The sequence below is a fragment of the Lissotriton vulgaris genome, chromosome 5, assembly GCF_964263255.1.
Source record: "Lissotriton vulgaris chromosome 5, aLisVul1.2, whole genome shotgun sequence".
In the NCBI taxonomy this organism is placed as follows: domain Eukaryota; kingdom Metazoa; phylum Chordata; class Amphibia; order Caudata; family Salamandridae; genus Lissotriton; species Lissotriton vulgaris.
This window is the reverse complement of record NC_141693.1, coordinates 1,241,810,241-1,241,832,572: the sequence shown is the minus strand read 5'-3', so window position 1 is coordinate 1,241,832,572 and position 22,332 is coordinate 1,241,810,241. Positions and strand designations below refer to the sequence as shown.

At 44.3% G+C, this 22,332-nt stretch overlaps 1 protein-coding gene across 1 annotated transcript in view; it reads right to left on the bottom strand.

Annotated features, from left to right (window-relative positions):
* The window catches only part of PPFIA4 (PPFI scaffold protein A4), a 2,319,747-nt gene that overhangs the window by 78,548 nt on the left and 2,218,867 nt on the right, over positions 1–22,332 (bottom strand). Inside the window, exon 27 of the mRNA XM_086923084.1 lies at positions 5,063–5,157. Coding sequence (XP_086779210.1) covers positions 5,099–5,157 — 59 coding nt within the window. The 3' untranslated portion in view covers positions 5,063–5,098. The remainder of the gene's footprint in view (positions 1–5,062; positions 5,158–22,332) is intronic.

Below are 22,332 nucleotides of genomic sequence, written 5' to 3'. Positions count from 1 at the left end.
GATAGCATTTTCACAAGAAGTCAGCACTCGGGCGAGAGTACATGCAAGTTTACCATGAGGATACATTCCCTTCCCAACAGACCTCTTGTAATGGTACAGGACAAAAACATCAATATGTTGAGGACACTATTTTAGAGGCTCTAATCCAACATCTATGATTAACTTAAAATATTCATCAAAAAGACAATTGACTGGGTGAACTCATACTTCCTAACATTGAACCGTACCAAAAGATAATTCCTCGTCCTCTTCCCCCAAAATAGCTAGATATGTTATCCCTCTAAGTATCTCTACATATCTGGTCCCCTTTGCCATGTCTCCGCTGTATCACTCCCAAATGAAAACCTCAGTATGCCTAAACTCACCCTCAAACTGTCAAAATCTGAATCCTTTTATATTCACTGGCTTAATGGAGCTACTCCCACTACCGCACTCCAGGCAGCAGTGCAAACTCCAGTACTATCACATCTAGACAGAGGCAATAGAATATTTGCTGGTCTTCAGTAGCCAACTGTTGCTCCACTCAAAGCTGTGCTTCATGCAGCTGTCTCTTCTGTCAGGTGTACCAAGCAATCAGACGGTATTACACCCATCTTAAGGCAGTGCTTAGTTTGTGGAAGGAGCAAGCCCAGTTCCTAAAGCTCTGCTTAGAAGCCGTGACCTGTGCAATTAAATGTCAACATGCCAAAGTCGTGAATCCACCTCCTCTTTTTATTCCACTACCAGACACTTCCTGCCACTTTTTCTCTCTCTTGCAGGCTCCCACTTACTCCTTTTGTGATGATCACTTCCTTCTCATTTCCCCTGCACTGTTTACCTCTCTTGCTCTTGGTCAATGTCAGATGAGGAAAAATAAGCGGTGGTCCCCAACAATGAGTGTTAGTGGGCCCCAGCAGCTCAAATTGAGCACTTTTAATGAAACTGACTTGCTCCCTTTGCGCACAAAAATAAATTAAATGTAGCCTACATAACACTCAAAGCTCTCCGTGCTCGTCTTCCACCCTACCCAAAAGACAACCATGACACTGCAGGTAATATGGGGAACACCAGGAGCAGCATTTGTTTACTTTTGGGAAAAGGTTTGATATTTTGCCGTATGCTTCTGTTAATGTATCTGATATTTGATTGTTCTTAGTTTTTGTAAAATCACTCTGCTATGCCCCCCTTTCACTGTGCCCCAGTTTAAGCTCTAAAAATTCCATGAATAAATAAATAACAATTAAAATAGCTACAACATTGTAATAAGAAAATTTAAATTGCACAAAATCACCCCCCAAGTCCCCCCCCCCCCCCCGTAGTCAGAAAAAGTCATTAGTCCCCTTTTACTCCCATTTGAATTAAACTGTCCCTCAGCATTGTCACATTAGTTCATTACATTTTCAAGAGCAGGAGATCAAATTAGATACTATGACGGGGGCAGAGATACAAACAGGGAATGTCCAATGCACAAATCCACATTTGCCCATGAAGTCTTGTAAACTCAAATCAATTCAATCATTCATTGGACCGAGACGAATATTCACAATCTTTCCGGTGACAAAATAAAAAAAAGCAGCAATTCCATGTTTGATTTAGTATAGCATGTGTTGATGAAATGAGATACAGGTGTAACGTGTTTGAAATGTGTGTCCAACTCTTGTGACTTGCTACGTATTTTTAGGGTTTACACGAAGGCTAAATGCTTTTTTCTGAGGAAGGATGCAGTAAGGCAAAGGGTTTTAAACTCTGGGGCGCCCCCCACTGTGGTTCCGTGGCTGTATTCCCAGGGGGCGCAAAAGTCTTCTCAAGCACTTGTACGGCCTATTCTGGAGATGATGATGGCCTGGTGGTGCGACCTTGTTTATTTGTCTCGTTTCCAGGCTGTCTTCATGGACAGTGGCTGAAGAGCATATACAAGCATGGGAACTGTGATCTTGAGGTTTGTGGGAGAAGGGGAAATCCAAGAACCTGCAGCCCAGAGAAAACTGCTCAACCCACCGCCACTCCCTTCCTCTCTTTGCTCTCTCTTGTCCACTCTTTAACTACCCACTCCTCTCCCTCTGAACTCTATCTCTACACCTCCTTCTCTGTTGTCTTTTTTCCTCTCTCTTGAAGGCCTCCCCTGCTGTAATTAACCCTGGGACATTGGTAAATGTAAAGAGGCAAGCCATCTTCCCTAGGTTTTTATAACCGGCCATGGAGAAAAAGGCCAATCTTGCCTTGGGGTCATTGAATGTGCTGTCATGTCCAAAGATAGCAGAATATTTCGTAACTCGTAACTATTTTGTTGTTCTTTCACTTTCAGGTTACTGCATAAAAAATAACACACACATTTTAAGTTAAAAAAACTTAATGGAGGTTAAACTAAACGAACCTTCATGGGTTAATGCAATCACTACAGAAAAGTGTACGTGTGACCTGAGAGTCACATAATTGAATCCAAGTTGATGCAATGGGGAAAAGTGGCTTATGCTTTTATTTTGCTACGAGGTCCCAACCTCTCACAGAAAACACTGTATACATGTAAGTCATAATTTTTAAACTGTAATGTACACATAGTATAAGGTAGGCTATTGTACAAAGATTTGGGGCCAGATGTAGGTAATCTCGATTTACCTACTCTTAAAATCCAAATCATACCGATTCGCTATTTAGGAGTAGGTAAATGGGATGTAGGTAATTTCTGTTTTGAAATTACCAATTCGGTAAGAATCGGTAATTACCGAATCGGTCGGTATTTACCGATTCGGTAATTGCCATCCAGGCCCATAGGAATGTATGTCAATTACCGAAGTGGTAAATACCGATTTGGTAATTGGGGGAAACATTGAAGGGTGGCAAGGTGTCACTTTGGCACCCTGTTGCACCCATCAATCTTGTATGGATACACATGTTGCAGACATACATACCCTAAGGGCATGTATGTCTGCATCATGGCAGCGTTTGAAAAGCAAAAAAAATGCTTTTTCAAGGCTTTTCATTATTTACCACCAACTTCTAGTTGGTGGTAAATAACGGATTCTTAAAGCACTGTAGCACTGATTACAGTGCTACCTACATCTAAAAAATACAGATTCGGTAATTTTACCGATTCGGTAATTTTACAGAATCAGTAAAATTACTGATTCGGTAAAATGACCGAATCTGTATTTTAGGTGGCCCTACATCTCAGTATCCAAATACCAGTCGGTAATGGCCGAAAATCAGTATTTTCGGCCATTACCGACCGGTATTGGGCGACCTACATCTGGCCCTTAGTCTTTAAGCTAAAAGAATTGCTTTTAAAGTATATAGTTTAGTAATATGTACTCAGATGGTACCTAGTGCAAACAATCTTATGTGTCCATTAAAATAGTAAATTGCAGCACTCAGTTGATAACCCCTTACATTACCTCTCAAGAAGAATTCATCTTGGCCACCATGAAGCTTCGATGACTTCATAAATTAAAGTGTATACAGGCTCCCAAGCAGTGTTTGATTAACCATTTGCACATATTTAGGTTTCGTTCGGGTAGCAGGCACTATGTTCAGACAGATGTTTCTTTACGTCTCTGTCCCTCTCTCAGCTTCATAGGAAAGGAGACACAACTCCTTATTCATTTTCAACCAGGGGCACCTCAAGGTCTACATTAACCATTCACATATGGTTGCTTTTAACAAAAACAATGCGAACTGTTTTTGTAATATTAAATAGCATGTCCCCATAGATCTCACTCATGGCCTTTATTTACATGCAGATATCATTTAAGGTGAGTCGAGATGCAGAGCCTGCTAGTTTTAGACCTGGGACCTCAAAGTAATGGCCCAGGAGAAAAAGGAAAGGAGTAAAATCCATGGACACCATCTAGGAGATGGCCCAGAGGAGGGGCACAACGTGGGAGCTATTTAGTATTGCCATTAATGCAGCAGGTGCAGTGGTTTTGGGGTCAGGATTGTGAGGGGCCTCTGCAGCTCGTGTGTTTCCATTTTACTACCAAGAGGAGAAATAGGGGGGAGCATTTTTTGGTAGCATTAGGGTCCAATTCACCCTTGCTGTGCACAGAACAGGACCCAAGTAACAGGCATGAGTGGATCTTTCATCCTTTTTTGACATGAAGGGGTTGGCAGCCTGCCTTGGGCCAGTGGAGTGGGAAGAGTACACAGGGCTGTAGGTATTATGGGTGCTGGATTTGTAGTGGGGTTTAGTAGGTCCATCACACCACTGGGCCACCTAAACACCACAAAGTGGCTGGAGGGGCCACCTAACTCCAATTATGGCTCTGTTACTGTCCTTTCCTGCTTCTATTAGGACCCAGTGCACCCTTGCACTCCTAGTTTTGCTTCGGATCTCAAAGTAATGACCAAAGCGATGGGAAAAAGTAAGTAGAGGAGACACCTTACCTTGGACTCATAGATAGTGGAAAGCTTATGGGGCAAGTTAGGGGCCACTTTTTAACACAGGACGGAGACAGCTCACTTCATGAGGTAGTAGATATCATTAGTGAAGCAGGTGCAGTGGTAATGGGACTCAGGGGTGTGAGAGGCCCACTATATCACAGTTGTGACTGTCTTACTTTACAAAAGGTGCATGGTGGCTCAGTTTCCTTGCTAACCAAGGGTACCCTTGCTGCACAGGAGGGGTGTCATTGTTTTGTTTTTCTGGAAGAGGCAGAGAGACTGTTGCAAGATTGGAGTGATGGCCAAGCATGGTGTGAAAGGAGTGAAAGAGGCACAAGAAAGAGCCTACTACTCAGGATCGCAGCCCTCGCTAGTGCACCATGTGCAGTTGCATTAGGACCCAGAAGTGCTAGGTGCTCATATGACCCCAGTGATTGGGAGCAGTGTTTTGTGGCCAGTTTCAGTTCTTTTGCCCATGCATTTTTTTCATTCTTGAATCCCACATTTAATATGGACTATGAGCTATAGAAAAAGTACTCTTGAAATTATCTCATTTGCCCACCCCCTGTGCCCAGCCCTATATCATCTGCTCCCCAATCACTTGCTAAAAAGTTTTGGAGGGGGCCCGAACTTCAAAACATTTTGCTTAGAGGGGCAAAAGGGCAAACGTTTGAAAAACTCGACAATGAGGTTCTCGGGTACTTACACGGTGGCAGTGCAGGATCACGCAGACAGCCGCATATCAGCACGAGTAGGTTCGAACAGCAGACGCCTCCAGCCTCTGTGTCCCCACGGATCCCACTGTATACAGCAGAACATACACATCAAGCTATTAGTACCATTGCTGTGTGCTGTGCATCGATTATCAACAATCATGCAGGTCATGTCAATGATGTTAGTACGAGGGGTCAAGAGGGGGCATTTGACATTATGCATTGCGTGCAGTCTTCCTACACACATTGAGGAAAGGCGTGCCTGCCTTCTGTACCCTTTTCATACACTAAGTATGTGCATCATAGGCATGCCAATCCACTTCTAAAATATTCTTCAAAAAGGAATCTTAAATCTATTTTTAAATAGGGAGATGCTAGTGGGCAGGAAGGTGCACAAGACAGAATTAAAAAAATGCATTAGTAAAGAATGGGGGGAAAATACTTAAAATATTGCTTGCTTCCATGTTCCCTAAATATGCAAAGAGTCACCCCTAAGTTTGCTCTGAGAACTCACTCCTATGGCACGATAATATAACATACATCACTCTTTCTCTTCTGGGAAAAGGGCGGGTTGAGTTAGAAAATGATCATCAACAAAAATACACATTTCTCAAAACATCGTTGGACATGTCTACAGTGTCAAGTAAATGATTACTAAATGGTGACACTTTAATCTTTCTAAAAATTAATTACTAAAGCACATAATATATAGATGCATAACGAGTAACGTGTATTATGTTCCTATATTGCCATCTTGAGGTCCAGATGACAGTCCCTGCCATGCAATGATGTCATTTCAGATGTTGCCATCAAGTAAAGTATTCAATGGCTTTTGTAACGTAAAACACCAACCCAATACCAAGGGCCGCTTTTCTAAGTGTGGGTTTGGATGCAGGGCCTGGCCACAACCAACTACAAGGGGCCATGGGGCAGCCCAAGGGCCCCCTGGCCCCGCCTGCTCACCAGCCAGCATCCATCCTCGGGGTTAGCAGGAGCACATATCCTTTTTCTTTTTTCAGGAGGGGAAGAGCAGCCCCTCTCCCCAAGCCGTTGTAGGCAACAGAGGACCACCATACCTTGGGCTACATTGCTTTTTTAAAGGGAGAGGAAGCATGCAGCCCCCTTTATGAGCCTTTAGGGCCCTGGGGCCATTTTTTTTAAAGGGACAAGAGGGCATTAGGCCCCCCACCCTAGCCTTCAGGGCCTCCAGGCTGTTTGCTTAAATTAAGGGGCGGTGGCATGCGACCACCCCCTTGAGTCAATAGGGACTTGGGTGTAAGCCCAGTTGCATAATCAGGGCACCCACAAAATGTTATGTTGGGAGCGGTGTGGGAAGCCCTAGGGCTCCAGTTGCCCCCTTGGATCTCCACTTGCACCCATCCTTGATGCATCAGGAGCCAGCATTGCTCCAGCCTACATGGGCAATCTGAATTTCCCTTCCCGCAAGAGTGCAGGCAGGGAAACACAGGTCTGCTGCCACCAAGTGGAAGCATTTTTAAAGCTCCTACCGGGTGGGAATAGACAACTGTTTCTACTACTGTGTCCCAGGGGTGAGCTCCGTGGGATAGAGTGGGTGGGCTTGGCCCGTGGGCTTCTGTGCCCGGGTCTTTCAAGGCTTGGGAGGTAGGTCATGTGCCCCCTCCTGTTTTAAATATTATTGGCCCCGGGGGAAGTGGCCGCCGGGCCTTTTCAGGCTCGGGGAGGAAGCCCACACGCCCTCTCCCCTTTATTTAATGTTGACCCTGGGCCTTTTGAAGCTCTTCTTTCTCAGTATATCAGTCCAGGGTGAGGGGGACAATGCACCAACTTCCCCATATATTTAATTGTGCTGGCCTGTCAAGCCATGGCTCAGCCCCAGAGGGCATTTATTTTTGCAGTGCAAGAGCTTGCACTTTTGTTTTATTTATTTTGCTGCAAAAAGTTTTTGGCTCCCCACCAGGTCTAGGGAAGAAGGGTATCCCTCACCTGTCCCTTATATCTTTTTTCATCGAGTTCTGAGTCCTAAGATGGCTGCCGCCACATCGTTGTTGATGTGTTGACAGTCAATCAGATCTTATCTAGAAATCTGTTGGCACCATGGATTTGTTGCGGCATGAAAAATACAACATTGTTTAGGCTTAATTACTCAGAAACTACTTAATGGATTGACACCAACTCACAAAAAGCACACTTTCTAAACCAAGATCTAAGCTTCTGTCAAATACAGTGTAAATCCATTTAGCCTTTTTGGACTGTAGCTGTGTTTAAATTTCCTACGGAAAAATAAATGGGGAAATGCTTTTGGGACCCCTTCCCCCATCCCCTCCTCCCCTTTCACGGATCACCCCAAAACCTTCCAGGAAGGAGCTAAAGTAGAAGAACCTTTTTTAGGAACATTTCTTGAAGATTTGTCAAACTCTCCCAAATATATTAGGAAAACAAAAAATGCTTTTCCCATGGCAACATGACCCGAACAATAACTATCCATATATTGAACTGAACACAAAACGTACAGATTCTAATTCCAATAAGTGCTAAAAAGTTAACTGCACCTTGAGAAGAACAGCTTCCACAAACTCTCCCTTCTACAGGCAGATTGTGCTTTTTAACGATTAAAGAGTTTTCCCTTCACAAATTTTACATTCTTAACTACATAATTAGTGTTGTTCTCTTCTTGTTTACTGCAAACAAATTAACTGAACCTTCCAGTATTTTACTTACTATTTTCAATAGACATTTCTCTGTTAAAAAAAAAAAAATTACAAGCTAACTATCTTAAAATAAATATGTAATAATAACAGGTGACTGATGCATTTGGTCCTATATTGTTATCTAGGACATTTACACATCACTCAACATTTGATCTAGTGGCTTATGATGTCACCTGCCCGCTACAGTAATATTGGAGCATATTAGGCAGTTACGCATTTACCTATGATATAACATAATTTAATTATCAATCAGAAGAGGTGTTGTGCACTCCGAAATTTTGCAGATGGATCAGTATGCGCTCACGCTGCTGGACATCGAATAAGCATTTGATTCATTATTGTAGGAATTTCTGTGGGAGGTATTACGAAAAGTAGGTATCGTGGATACCTCTATTAGATGGGTTTAACTGCTGTATAGAGAACCTATGGCCAGGGTTCGGTTGGGTAGGACCGTATCGCGGAGATTTGGGCTGAGTCGGGGGACCAGCCAGAGGTGCTCCCTATCATCACTTCTTTTCGCAATGGCAATGGAGCCACTCGCTTGCTGCCTTAGGATGATGCTTTAGGGTTGGAGCATACAGATTGGGGAGATCACTCACTTGGTCTCCCTCTGTGCAGATGATGCATTATTATATCTCCGGAGTCCTAGATACTCTGTACCCATCATGCTGAAAATGTTGACTGAATTAGGGGAGTATACAGGATTACACAATAGCAGCAACAAGTCCAAGCTGTTTCCCTTGTGGACCCTGGCAGGTCAACAGGATATAGATTTGCCATCCCTGGATCTCTCTTGGGAGGCCAAGATGGTCCGATATCTGGGGATTCGAGTAACACACGAAGCACGCAACTTTGAAAAGGCAAATCTGGATAGGATTATAGGGGCTTGAAATATAGCATAAAATTCCGGAAAATCCTTGATGGGTAAAATAGCTTTAATCAAGATGGTCATACTCCCCAGATGTCTCTATCTCTTCCAGGGGACCCTCTTCGACATACCAACATGGTTATTCACCGACCTAGATAAAGTTATAGTGTAACTACTCTGAGAAACTGGGAGGAGGAGAGTTATTTAAGGAATGTTGAAACGTACTTGAAGGAGGGGTGGGCTGGTGGTCCCATGTTTGGAGGACTATTTCTTAGCCTCACAACTCCAACATGCAATTCATTGGTTGGATGAGCATGAAAATCGGGAGCACCACCTAGTGAGGGGTGTATACGGCCAACGTGGTTGCCCCACGTAGGACGTATGGTTCCTGCTGCCTGGAAACAGTCGGTCAAGACGGTGTTAATGAGAGCCCTGTTTGCGGCAGAAATGAATATATATGCTTTACGTCTGTTTAAAATGATTGACAGCTCCATGTCTTTACATAAATGGAGGGAAGGCAGCTGCGAGTTACTGGTGGATCTTTACCCCTGTAACCAGTTTATAACTATGGCGGAGGCCACAGAGACTCTTGGGAAATGGGCAGTTCTTAAAGTATGCAAACATAGCAGCGACAGCACAGGAGGTTTGGGCAGGGTTCCCAGAGGCACCTTCTGCCTCCCAAGCATTGGAAACACTGCTGTCAAAGGCTGTGGTCCGGAGATTGATATCACACCTCTACAGGGCCATGAGTGAGGACAACCCCGCGACTGTTTTTAAGGTGTGGATAAATGGGAAACTCAGTTGGAGGTGCCTCTTGATACACATACTTGGGAAACTATACAGGAAGGGGTTATGACCACCTCTACTAATGTGCGGTTCAAACTAATCCAATACAATGTGATCCAGCAGGTATATCTGATGCCCAAACGGCAACAAGCCACAAACCCTGATAGATCTGCAGGCTGCCCCAGATGTGGGAGCAGGCAGCTAACTTTCTGCACATGACTGGGTGGTGCCCAGATATTGATGGTTTTTGGTGGTCCATCACTCAGAGGCTCTAATTGGTTACAGGATGGAAGGTCCCCAGAGAGATAACACAGTGCCTTTTGGAGCACATCCCATTCCATAAGAAACAAAAGCTGAGTAGGACATTTCTTATTTTGGAGCTATTATTGGCTAAACGCAGAATTGTAATATGGTGGATATACCCTAGACGCCCGAAGTTGATAACTGGCTGAAAGATATGGCTGAATGGATCAATGCTGAGGGATGTCATATGAAACTAACACGCAGGGATGAGAAACTAGAGGATGACATAAAGGTATCAACAGCAATGCTCACAGAATTGCTGACACCACCAGATGAATTACCCCTGTATACTATAGTGACACAAATGTTTGGTGTGGCTGCAGAGAGACCCAAAAAAATTACATAGTGCCAGCAGCACCCATGTATGGATTGAAGGGGGCCCTGACCTGCCTAGCTCTCACATAATGTCCTCACGGTAATATTGTATAGGAAAATTAGTTCCACTCATCTGAGAGCTGAGCCGGAGAAGGAGGTAAGGGAGGGTTTGGGACAGCTGAACATTTCGCGGAATGTACTAATTAGACGCAATTTCACATTTGGCTTCAGATTACTGTATGTTGTTTTGTTTTCTGAAAAGCGAAAAAAACTCTACATAAAAAAGGAGATGTTGTGCCTCTATATTTAAGACTGACACCCTGCTTTATAGGAAATTCCATTTTGCAACCTTATAAGTTTGAAAAGTGATGTTTCTCTTTAGTACTTAGCAACAAATTTAAATGAATCCAGTGTTCAGTTGCCTGTCTATGAATGTGACAAATTAGATGAAGATTGACTTAAAATATGAAATGTCAAAAGAGATATCCAAAACGTGCTTTTGCAAATTTAATGGAGTTTCTTAAAAAATGGATCTCCATTGCAACAAATCGTAATCACATTTTAATCAATCGTTTGGTACTTTTTTGTGGTTTAGTGGATTTTCTGAAACTAAAATGTAAAAAACTGTACGGCAGAGTTGAAAGACAGGTTTTAGTGAGGAATATTGGGGACTGCAAGGTAAGGTAAATGTATCCTCATAACTCCTATTCCACAATTACCTATTGAAGTCGAAACTGCGATGTAAATGAATAAATGAACAAGAAGTCTTTTGGTTAAAGCTATAGAAAGAAATGTATAATATTGTTTTGTAATCTTCTAATCCTTACTGAGAGGTTACTACAGCTCCTCAAACAACATTGCAAATGAAGACACTGTCCATCTCTCCTATGAGTGATGGGCCCAGTCAGATGGCATTCCTTTTCTGCTTTCCAAATTCATAAAAAATGGGGCACACAAGGCCAAACTTATTTCATTAACATACAGTGGGTATTAACATTTAGAGAAATTTGAAAGAAATATTGAGCTGTTCCTTTGTTTCAAGATTAAATTCCGAAGATTAGAAAAACTGATAAAACAAGAGATGTCCAGGTGGTGGGATGGCACCATCCTAGCTAAATATATAGAAATGAGATAATACCTAGGGGCCTAAGGATACTAACTTTTCCAACATTTGAGGACCTTGATCAAGAGAAATTAAAAGAGTGGGAGGACAATCTCCGCGAGGCATCTTTTAACATGATGTGCATATTAGTGAAAAAAGGTAGTATAAAAGGTAGTAAACTGCAATCTGAAAGTGAGGTGTTCAGATTTGAAGGAAACAGTAAATAAGAATTATGATAAGGAAAGAATATTGGAGGATTATCAAATCTATTTGCGGGACAAAAAGGTGAAAAAGGCAAGGACAGATGATAAGGACTACATAGAGGGTAGGATCTACACATTTGCACACAGTTATGACAATGTAAAGGGACAGGGTGAGGGCAAGAGACCACAGGAGGAATCATTGGAATTGGGATCCGCGAGCTGTAACAGTTCCTTGACATCTATAGCAAGTTCTGTTTCCACTGAAGGTACACCAGGTACATCCAAAGTGTATAATCAATCCACTTTTGTAGTGGAGATGGAAAGACTAAAATTAGGTATAAGGACTATGAGAAAATATAACAAAACAAGAAGGGGGTTAGGAGATGGCAGGAACCCAAACAAAATCAAGAGGATAAGGGACAACACACTCTGTGTAACAACCAGGTCCAAAAAGAACTAGAGGAGCACCCCCCCGGGTGGGCATTCCTAGGATAAGGCCCTATGTGGACCCCTTGGGAGATACAGGGGAGACCACAGAGGAACTAACCATTGTAAACCTATCATATTGAGCATTGTCAGATAATAATTTGTCTGTATTCGGCAAAAGCTTGGGGTTCTGTCCAACTCAATATGGTAATGATGTGGCTAAGTTTGTGGATTTATACACATTTGTATGATTTTTAAAGCTTAAAGAACATTTCAACCATAATCCCTCCCATTTCGTTAAGACTATGGGACATCATACACCACCCACCCAAACAGTGTCTGACTTACACAATATGATACACCTTGCAAGATGATACACCTAGAGATGTAAATGTATTGAGAGCTGAATTAAACATCTCTGAAAATATATGCATGGATAGTGGTTTGAAAACATGCTCAAAATTCAGCCCAGTGGGAACACATCCTAGCATCAATGTATTTAGGGGAAAAGTCTCTAAGGACTTCTATAAACTCCTTGAATGACCCATTCCCTCCAATAGAATTACATACAACCTCAGTTTGAACGAAGACACAGCACTGAGGGAGCTCAAATCCGATTCATTAATTGTCATCAGGGAAGCGGAAAAAGGGGGAAATGTAGTTGTCATGGACAGGACGGCATACATGCAAGAGATTGATCATCAACTAGCAGATACTACTTCTTACATAAGAGTGACACAGAATTCGATCCAAATACTTAGCTGTCATATTAATATGAGACTTGTCGAGTGGCGTCAAAGCTATTTAATGAGTGAGGAGGAATGCAATTACCTAATGGTTAGAGAACCCTCCTTTCCATGCATATACATCCTACCAAAGATACATAAAGGATGACCCATCATTTTGGGTGTTAATTCCCCCACATCCTAAACAAATTCGAGGGGTTGGTATGGTCAAGCAATCTGCATTTCGTCACTATGGATGTAGCTAGCTTATACACATGCATCAAGAAAGAGTTCAGTGTAAGGGAGACAGATTTTTTTCTGGGACAGAGAATGGCAGACCATTATATGCATAATGTGGTTTTGATGGAAATGATGGACATCATTTTATCAAAGAATGTTTTCCTTCATGATAGCCAATAGTACCACCAGGTGCAGGCCACAGGGATGGGCTCCAGGTTCACTCCCACTAATGCCGCCCTTTTTATGGACTGGTATGAGCGGCAGCACACCTTGGGTCACCGGGCCTCAACCTGGACTGAACATATTGTTTTCTGGGGCAGGTACATCAATCACATTATTATGCTCTCGAATGGATCTATCAATCAACAATTGGAATACCATATATTTCTCAATGATAATCCCTACAATGTACATCTTACTATTAACCACAGCAGGGAGCACATTAAATTCCTACATCCAGAATAATCATATACACAGCATCATTTTTCTCAAGACCACTGCCTGCAATAGCCCTCTACATGCCTGCATTGCACATCCTAAACATGTGGTCAATACCATACCCTTTGGGGAAATGTAATTATTGTCAGCAAAGGTTTCATTGGAGCTGCAGTTTCTTCTAACATGTTAGAAGAAACTGCAGCTCCAATGAAACCTTTGCTGCCAATATTTACAATGCCAAATTGTTTCTCTGGCAAGGGGCTAAGCCCCAAAAATGTTGGACAAAGCAGAGAAAAGGAGCTCTGGTCCCGTCTTATTCTATGCAACGTTACTCCTTGTTGATCAATGTATCATTATGTATGATGCATGTCAACATGGATGTTCTATCTTTTTTGGTATAATTATCCACTGTTTACAGGGGTCTGTTCGCACATCACAGGTTGTATTTACCTTTATTGACTGGGAAAATAGTAACTAAACCTACTATATGCTCACTATCTTGGGTGAAAATCTGATAATTTTTATTGATTTGTGTTTTTATTTTCTTACCAAATCATGTACACATAGGACAGTCATAGTATGACATCTGCCTTTACCATGTTCTTGATCTTCATATAGAAACCACCTACGTCTTTACCTTTGGATAACGGATGGTCTTGCATCTACTCCTTCACGTATGCTATATGCTTATAGGTTTGCTCTGTACCAACGGATGAAACTTGTTTGACTGCTCTCCAGCCTATGCGCTATCTATGCTTTATGGATAGTTTAACTATCTGTTTCATGTATTTGTATACACCTCAGAAGATTTATCATGCCCATCACAATTCGTTTGAGAATTGTTGTAAATATATTTTTTCCTTGACCGATTACACTTGATTTACTTGGACTGCCTGCCTTGGGTGACATGACAGGTGATAGTTTTACTATATTTATTTTATTTTGCTTCTTCTTTAAGTTTTCCACTTGATGTTTTTTGAAGTAGTTTTTTAAACTACTCCCCCCATTTTTTAGTTATCTTTATCGTTATATTTATATATTTGGGAAAGATTCTCTAAGATCACAGAGTCCTCTTTTTGTGTTTAGACCCTAGAGAACATAAATAGCATGTAGGCGGACGTCCTTGTGCACCAAGTGACCAGAATTCCGGCACTGAGAATCCGCTGGAAGATTTTTGTAATTTGGGCTTCCATACCACTTCGTGTATGAAGTAGTAAAAATCGCGTTATATGGAGAACAGCAGTGAAGTCTACACCCGAAGTGTTCGGGTTAGTAGATATAATTGGCATGCCCATGTGATTTTTAATACTCAACAGAGCGATGCAGGACTTTTATTGAATTTTTGTCATTGCTTGCTCTTGTGTAGCTTTTCCACACAAGATAATTGTTCCATAGGAGCAGACTGCAATCAGGTTCTGAGCAGTGTTCGTCACGCTTCATAATACAGGTTGGTCTTGCTTTGACCAGTTGCTTGAACTGCTGTTTTTGCACCTACTTTATTTAAAGTATTTCCCTTTAACTTATTTACATTTTATTTGTTTAGTCTTAGTGCAAATACTCAGACGCTTTAGAGGAGAATTTCCTGTAATATTCATACGAATCGTTGAATCTTCCCAATTTAAAAAGTAGAGCTTTTTGAATGTTTTGGCCATCCATCCTAGTTTGTGAAATCTCTGTTCTTTCTATCAGACACTGGTGGCTAGAGCTCTTGGAGTATACACGGGTATGCATCATTTGGCTGTAACATTTTACAATATTTAAAGTTTTTGGAACTGTAATTTGTCACTTCCTTCTTTTTATTTATTAACACATCACTGTGGTTGGTGTTCTTCTTTTCTGCCCCCCCGCAAAGACAAAAAGTGCTATTAGTAGATGTAGAATACCCCAAGCGGTTAACAACACAAATCACCGAGGAATATATACAGAAACTAAGTGCATATCAGCTAACTGTGAATTTGGGTAACCTTGTACCAGAAGAGAGCATAGCCTGGTACAAGGGTATAATAAGGCAATTGGTGGAATGCCTCCGGATTAAGTTAAAGTGTAATAACCATAAACCAGTAAACAAAGCAACATTACACCCTAATAATACCTAACACTGGTTTGATGCCGAATGCCGGAAACTAAAGGCCGGTATTAAGAAACAAGAAAGACACCTCAGAGGTAACTACAGTGAGGAAGTGGTATCAGAACTCAAAAAAATGAAGTTAAAATACAAGACAGTTATCAGAGATAAAAAAAGGTGTTTAAGGACAAATGTTGGGATAATTTACTCGTGGTAATTGAAGACAAAAATGTGAAAGGCTTTTGGAGGTTAATACAGGACTGTATGGGAAAAGCACAAGGGACCATGCAGTGCTCAGTGCCAGAGGACAAGTGGCTGACCTACCTAGAGGACATTTATGGGAAATGGCCAATGAGGGAGGGAATAATGGTAAATGTTTGGCCAGGAATACGTGAAGAATTAAAAATCCACTTTTTCCCAGATCGAATTAGAACCATAATATCTAGGTTAAACCTAAGACGGGCAGCAGGCCCTGACAACTTGCCAGCTATCATAATAAAAACAAACATAGAATGGTGGGCAGAGTTCCTTTCAAACATGTTTTTAGGGATCCTAAATACAGGTGAATTCCCTGCAAATTGGAAAGGGGCTATTGTTAGGCCAATCCATAAAAAAGGTGATGTAAACTCCCCCAAAAATTACCGCTTCATAAACCTTTTGGATATAGGTGAAAAGGTCTATTCCAAGGTAATCCTAGGGATACTAAAGGAGTGGGTGGAAGACAAACAGATAATAACCCCAGAGCAGGGGGGGTTCAAAGAAGGCCACTCAACGATTGACCATTGTTTTGCTCTGTGGTCCATCGCACGGAAGTCAATTGATTAGAGGAGTAACTTATTCTGCTGTTTCGTTGACTTCCGTGCAGCCTTTGATCTTGTGGACAGGGAACAGCTGTGGTCAACACTAGTAGGGTATGAACTACAGGATGACCTGCTGGTCCTTATCCAAGCATTACATACAGAAAATTGGGCACAGATAATATTGGACACGGATGGAGGACTGACCGGGAGAATCCCTATTGGGAACGGCTTAAGGCAGGGGTGCGTCCTAGCCCCCCTGCTGTTCGCCCTGTTTTTAGCTGACCTACCCCAAGTATTAAGAGATGTCAGAGGGGCGAACCCGAAGTTGGGAGGAAAGCACATATCGTGCCTCCTTTATGCCGATGATCTAGTAATTATGGATCAAACGGAGATAGGCCTCCAGAGAAAACTAAATAGGTTTAAAGAATATTGTACGAGTAAAAAATTAGTGGTAAATATGGATAAGACCAAAATTGTATGTTTTGGGAGAAGGAAAGTGAAGTTCTCATGGTATCTTGGTACAATTTTGCTTGAGAGGGTGACCAATTACAGATATTTGGGAATGTGGTTCTCATGTAACTTGAAATGGCACACACACCTGCAAGCATTAAAAATAAGGGCATTGGCGTCGGTCAAAGGCCTAAAAAGCTTTAATAACACCTATGGTGAAAGGTCAGATTGACCGGTCTTAAAAGCCTATCAAGCAATGGTCCCCCCACAATTTCTGTATGGAGCCGAGGTTATTTATCTCAGTGGCAAGACCTCCTGGGATAGTGAGGAGGGAAATATATTAAAAAGCTTATTCGCTCTGCCAAAATCCTCTATGCTGCAGGCAGCACGACTGGAGCTGGGAATAACCTCCTGGGCTATAACAGCTTGTATGAGCCTTGTACGCTTCTGGCAGCGGTTGGGAGTAGGGGAAATCGGTAAAATCTCCCATTGGGCTAAGGAGGACATTACCATTAGTGAGCTCCCCTGGGCAAAAGAGGTGAGAGCCTCAATAAGCAAGGCTTAATGGGTGTTAGATTTGAAGGTATGTGTCAGGGGGTCCCCTGCTCGGCCCAGGCTGAGCTAACAGATTCTCCGTCTCACCAACAGGCGGACTGCTATTGGCCCTTTAAGAACAGCCTTTACTTTCATGACGAAGCCTCACCCCTGGACCACCTGACTTTGTGGGCCTATCAGAATCAACCTCTCGGGATATGAGTGAAGACCCGGAAGATGCCGTGTCTTGTGTGGCCCAGAAGGATTCTTCGTGGGAGGAGGACGTGCAGCGCCAGGAGAACAACGCAAGCTGGACCGAGGAAGCCAAGACCAGCACGACGGGACCGGGAGTCGAGACCAACGCGGAGGAGCCCTTCCCGAGAGCCGACACCGGGTGTGGAGAAGGCGCCAGGAGCGGACCGGAGGAGAACCAGACGCCGGTAGCTGAAAAGCCAGGAGGCCAACGATACCGTGTATCGCCCAGCCACGCGAAGGAGGACGCGTGGCTTCTCCAGGTGCGTGCTCATTTAAGTTCACTGCTAAGATTTAAGAGGGGAGGGACCGGGTAGGAGTCAGGAGGGACCGCCTGGGCACCGCGTTTCCTATGCACGATACACGAGTCTCTTTTAGCGGCCTTATGACTGTTGGTGGTGGTTCTGGCTATTCCCTCACACTCCCCTTCCTTGCAACCCTCTAAAAAGCAACCAGCCAACTAAAGCCTTGTTGTTTCTTTTCTTTCATGCGCTGGGAAACCCGGACCTCCACCCAAGGGACTGAACCTGAAGAACCCAAAAAAAAAATCCTGGACCTTGTTAATTTTGTGTTAAAAAGTACTTTTGCTTTGGGCAACTCAATAAAAAGAGTTAAAACGACGCCCTCCAGTGTTGGCTCCTTCCATTCTTGTGACCCAAAGGTGACAGTATGCTTGCCACAAGACCCTATAATATTTGGGAAAAAAGAATTAAAGATTCAAGGGGTCAATATGTCCCGTAGTTATGATCAGGAATACCTTGCTCAAAAGAGCTCGGTAGCACACATGAAAGTGGCTTGGGAGAGCAGTCAACATTTCCCCTACGTGGATCGGCTACCTAGTCATAGTCTGAGGCGAGAAGTCTTGAAAATGCGAATTGGCATAAACCCAGGCTATGCGAATAACGGGGTTGAAACCTAATGATAGGATGTAATGGGAAATGCACTTGCACTTTAGGAACCACCTGCGATATTTTACATATTTTATTAGATTGTACGAGATTTTTAGACTTTCGAAAGGAGTTTTTATGTCCGATTTTTAAAAAATATAAGATTACGCACAGAATGCAAGCTGCTACTCTTTTGGTGGAAATGGAGAATTTAGATATAGCCTGTGCGTTGGGGAAATATATGAATAAAGTTAAGTTGTTCCTCAAATGCGCAGAAGAACATGTATAGTGCAGCCCTTATCTTTGAATAAAGGTAGAGATACTAAGGGACAACAGTAGTAAAAATTGCATTCTGAAGAAGTTATGTATAGGCAAAATTTTAGCGATTTTAACAAATAAATGTTATAATACTCCATTTTAAAAGGAACAAGAGAAGTTAAATTACATGTATCTTGAGGTGTAATTGTGGTTTTAATATTATCATGTTATGCTGCTGCTCTTTCTCTTTGTTGAATATTGTCATGTCTTGCTGCTGTCCTTTCTCTTATCACGGAATGTGGAATGTACTTTTAAGGTTTTAACAAATCAAATAAAGTTTTGTTTGACTGACTGACTGACCCTAGGCAGCTTGTTGAAGAGAGGTTCTGAAAAGTCATATATAAGTAATTTCGGCATATATTCGTTTGTAAGTGTATCCTCTGCATCATTTTTTGTTTCCGCATTTTATACTAGCATAAGACATTTAACCATCCATGGTGTCTTTTTGCTTAAGACTCCCACACTAACCAATTGCCACTCTAACATAATCACCACATTAGGATTACGGTTGACCCTCTTTGGTGACTCCCCTTATGACTTTGATTTGACCAAATTATGTCCATATTTTTATACTTGCATGAATATTTCATGCCATTACTGTGTAGTTTAAAACACGTTTGTCATCATACCCCTTGCCATTCAGGCTGCCACTCTTTGATGGCACACCTCATGCGATTATGGCAAATACTCTAAGATGGCCACTGTTCTAACCCGATGTGTACTCCCCTTGGTGATGCCCCGTCTTATTGTTTGTCACGTGAGAGTGTCTTTGCTGTACGAACGTTACGCTCACTCATTGCGTATTAGCGTCTATTTATTTCACTTTAATGATTAGTATAAAATATGGGTCTCATCTATTATGTGCAACTGTTGTTACTTCATGAAGTTGCAGTGGTAAATTTTGCTTACCGTATCATGTATTATCTACATTTTATTATAGCTTTACTTTACGTCTCTTAGGCTGTCATTTGATGATGGCATTATTAACGCTATTTGGGGAAACATTTAGGGGCTGATTCTGATGCGGGTTGGAAATGCTTCCTGACCGAATCGGGTTGGAAAGGGTTTCCGACCCACTCGAATCGAGAGAGTACGACCGACCAAGCACGATGCATCTGGATGCTTCCAGATACGATTTGGTTGGACTCCCATTGACTTCAATGGGAGCACATGTTTCTAACTGTATCATAATTGGGCACTGGTTCGCTCCCGATCCTATTTGGAAGGAGCAAATGCCATTAGGAGGTCTTCCTAACCACATCAGAATCAGGCCCTAGGTGGGAATGCTTTACAACCCGCATCAGAATCTGGCCCTTAATGATGGCTGCCACAGTAGTTCTACACTCACCCTCTCTTTCTAGCTCCCCATGCAATAGCTTTATTTGGTGTATTAACATCACCTTGACAGTTAATCAATCGATCAATCATAGACATTTATAGAGCGCTCTACTTACCCGGAGGGTCTCAAGGCGCTAGGGGGAGGGGGGGGTGTTGCTACTGCTCGAACAGCCAGGTCTTGAGCTTCTTCCTGAAGGCGAGGTGGTCTTGGGTCAGGCGCAGGTCGGGAGGGAGGGAGTTCCAGGTCTTTGCGGCCAGGTAGGAGAAGGACCTTCCTCCTGTCGTCACTCTTCGGATGCGGGGGACGGCGGCGAGGGCGTGACTGGCTGATCGGAGGTGTCGTTTGGGAGCATAGAAGTTGATGCGGTTGTTGAGGTAGCTCGGGCCTTGATCGTGAAGGGCTTTGTGTGCGTGGGTGAGGAGACAGAAGGTGATTCTCTTGTTGACCGGGAGCCAGTGCAGGTCTCTCAGGTGTCCGGAGATGTGGCTGTGTCGTGGGACGTCGAGGATAAGTCTGGCTGAGGCGTTCTGGATCCGTTGGAGTCTCTTCTGGAGCTTGGCGGTGGTTCCGGCGTAGAGGGCGTTGCCGTAGTCCAGTCGGCTGGTGACGAGGGCCTGGGTAAACGTCTTCCTGGTCTCGGTGGGGATCCACCGGAAGATCTTACGTAGCATGCGCAGGATGTTGAAGCATGACGAGGAGACGGCGTTGACTTGCCTGGTCATGGAGAGGGAGGAGTCCAGGATGAAGCCCAGGTTGCGTGCGTGGTCTGTCGGTTTGGGTGCGGTGCCCAGGGCGGGGGGCCACCAGGAGTCGTCCCAGGCGGAGGGCGAGGATCTCAGGATGAGGACTTCCGTCTTGTCCGAGTTCAGCTTCAGGCGGCTGGTCGACATCCACTCGGCTACCTCTTTCATCCCTTCGTGAAGGTTGGCTCTGGCGGCGGCGGGGTCGTTGGTCAGGGAGAGGATCAGCTGGGTGTCGTCGGCGTAGGAGATGATGTTCAGGTTGTGTTGGCGTGCGATGGCCGCGAGGGGGCTCATGTAGACGTTGAAGAGGGTTGGGCTCAGCGAGGATCCTTGGGGTACGCCGCAGATGACTTCGGTGGCCTCTGACTTGTACGGTGGTAGGCGGACTCTCTGTGTCCTTCCGTCGAGGAAGGAGATGATCCATTCCCGTGCCTTCTCCTGGATTCCGACGTTGTTGAGGCGCTGTGATAGGGTGCGGTGGCAGACGGTGTCGAAGGCCGCGGAGAGGTCTAGAAGGATGAGGGCCGCTGTTTCTCCGTTGTCCATCAGGGCTCGAATGTCATCGGTGGCAGCGATGAGGGCGGTCTCTGTGCTGTGGTTGGCCCGGAAGCCAGACTGCGAGGGGTCGAGGGATCCATTTGTCTCGAGGAAGGCGGCCAGCTGCTTGTTGACGGTCTTCTCGATGACTTTGGCCGGAAACGGGAGCAGCAAGATGGGGCGGTAATTCTTGAGTTCGGTGGGGTCCGCTGTTGGTTTCTTGAGTAGAGCGCTGAGTTCGGCGTGCTTCCAGCTCTCAGGGAAGGTGGCGGTGGTAAGGAGGTGTTGATGATGTCCCGCAGGTGGGGTGCGATGACAGCGTCGGCCTTGTTGAAGATGTGGTGAGGGCAGGGGTCGGTCGGAGATCCGGAGTGGATGGAGTTCATCATGCGGACGGTGTCTTCGGTGCTGATCAGGGTCCAGGCGCGGAGGGTGGTGGTGGGGGGCGTTGGTTCGGTCGTGTCGGTCGTGGCGTTCGTCGGTTGGGTGCTGAAGCTGTTGTGTATGTCCGCGATCTTGTTGTGGAAGTAGGAGGCGAGGGAGTTGCAGAGTTCTTGCGATGGGGTGATGTCGTTGTTTCCGGCGTTTGGGTTGGAGAGCTCTTTCACGATGTTGAAGAGTTCCTTGCTGTTGTGTGCGTTGTTGTCCAGCCGGTCCTTGTATGCAGTTTTCTTGGTGGCGCGGATCAGTTGGTGGTGCTTCCGGGTGGCGAGCTTGAGGGTGGTCATGTTGTCTGGTGTTGGCTCCCTTCTCCAGGCTTTCTCGAGGGCTCGGCAGTTCTTCTTAGAGCTCTTGAGTTCGTCGGTGAACCATGGGGCCTTCTTGCTGCCGGGTCTGCTGGGCGGGGTCCTCAGTGGGGCGAGTTCGTCCGCGCAGTTGTTGATCCACTTTGTGAGGTTGTCGGCGGCCTGGCTGGGGTTCGCTGAGCTGGCGGGAGGGTGCTGGCTCAGGGAAGCGGCGAGCTGGTCGGCTGTGATCTTGTTCCAGCTTCTACGGGCAACCTGTTGCTGGTGGTGGTGGATCGTCGTTCTTTTGAAGGTGAAGTGGATGCAGCTGTGGTCCGTCCAGTGGAGTCCAGTGGCGTGGGTGAAGGCGATGTCTTTGCTGGATGAGAAGACGGCGTCGAGTGTGTGTCCGGCGAGGTGGGTGGGGGTGGACACCAGCTGCTTCAGTCCGAGGTTGGCGAGGTTGTCGAGCAGGGTGGTGGTGTTGCGGTCGTTGTTGTTCTCCAGGTGGAAGTTG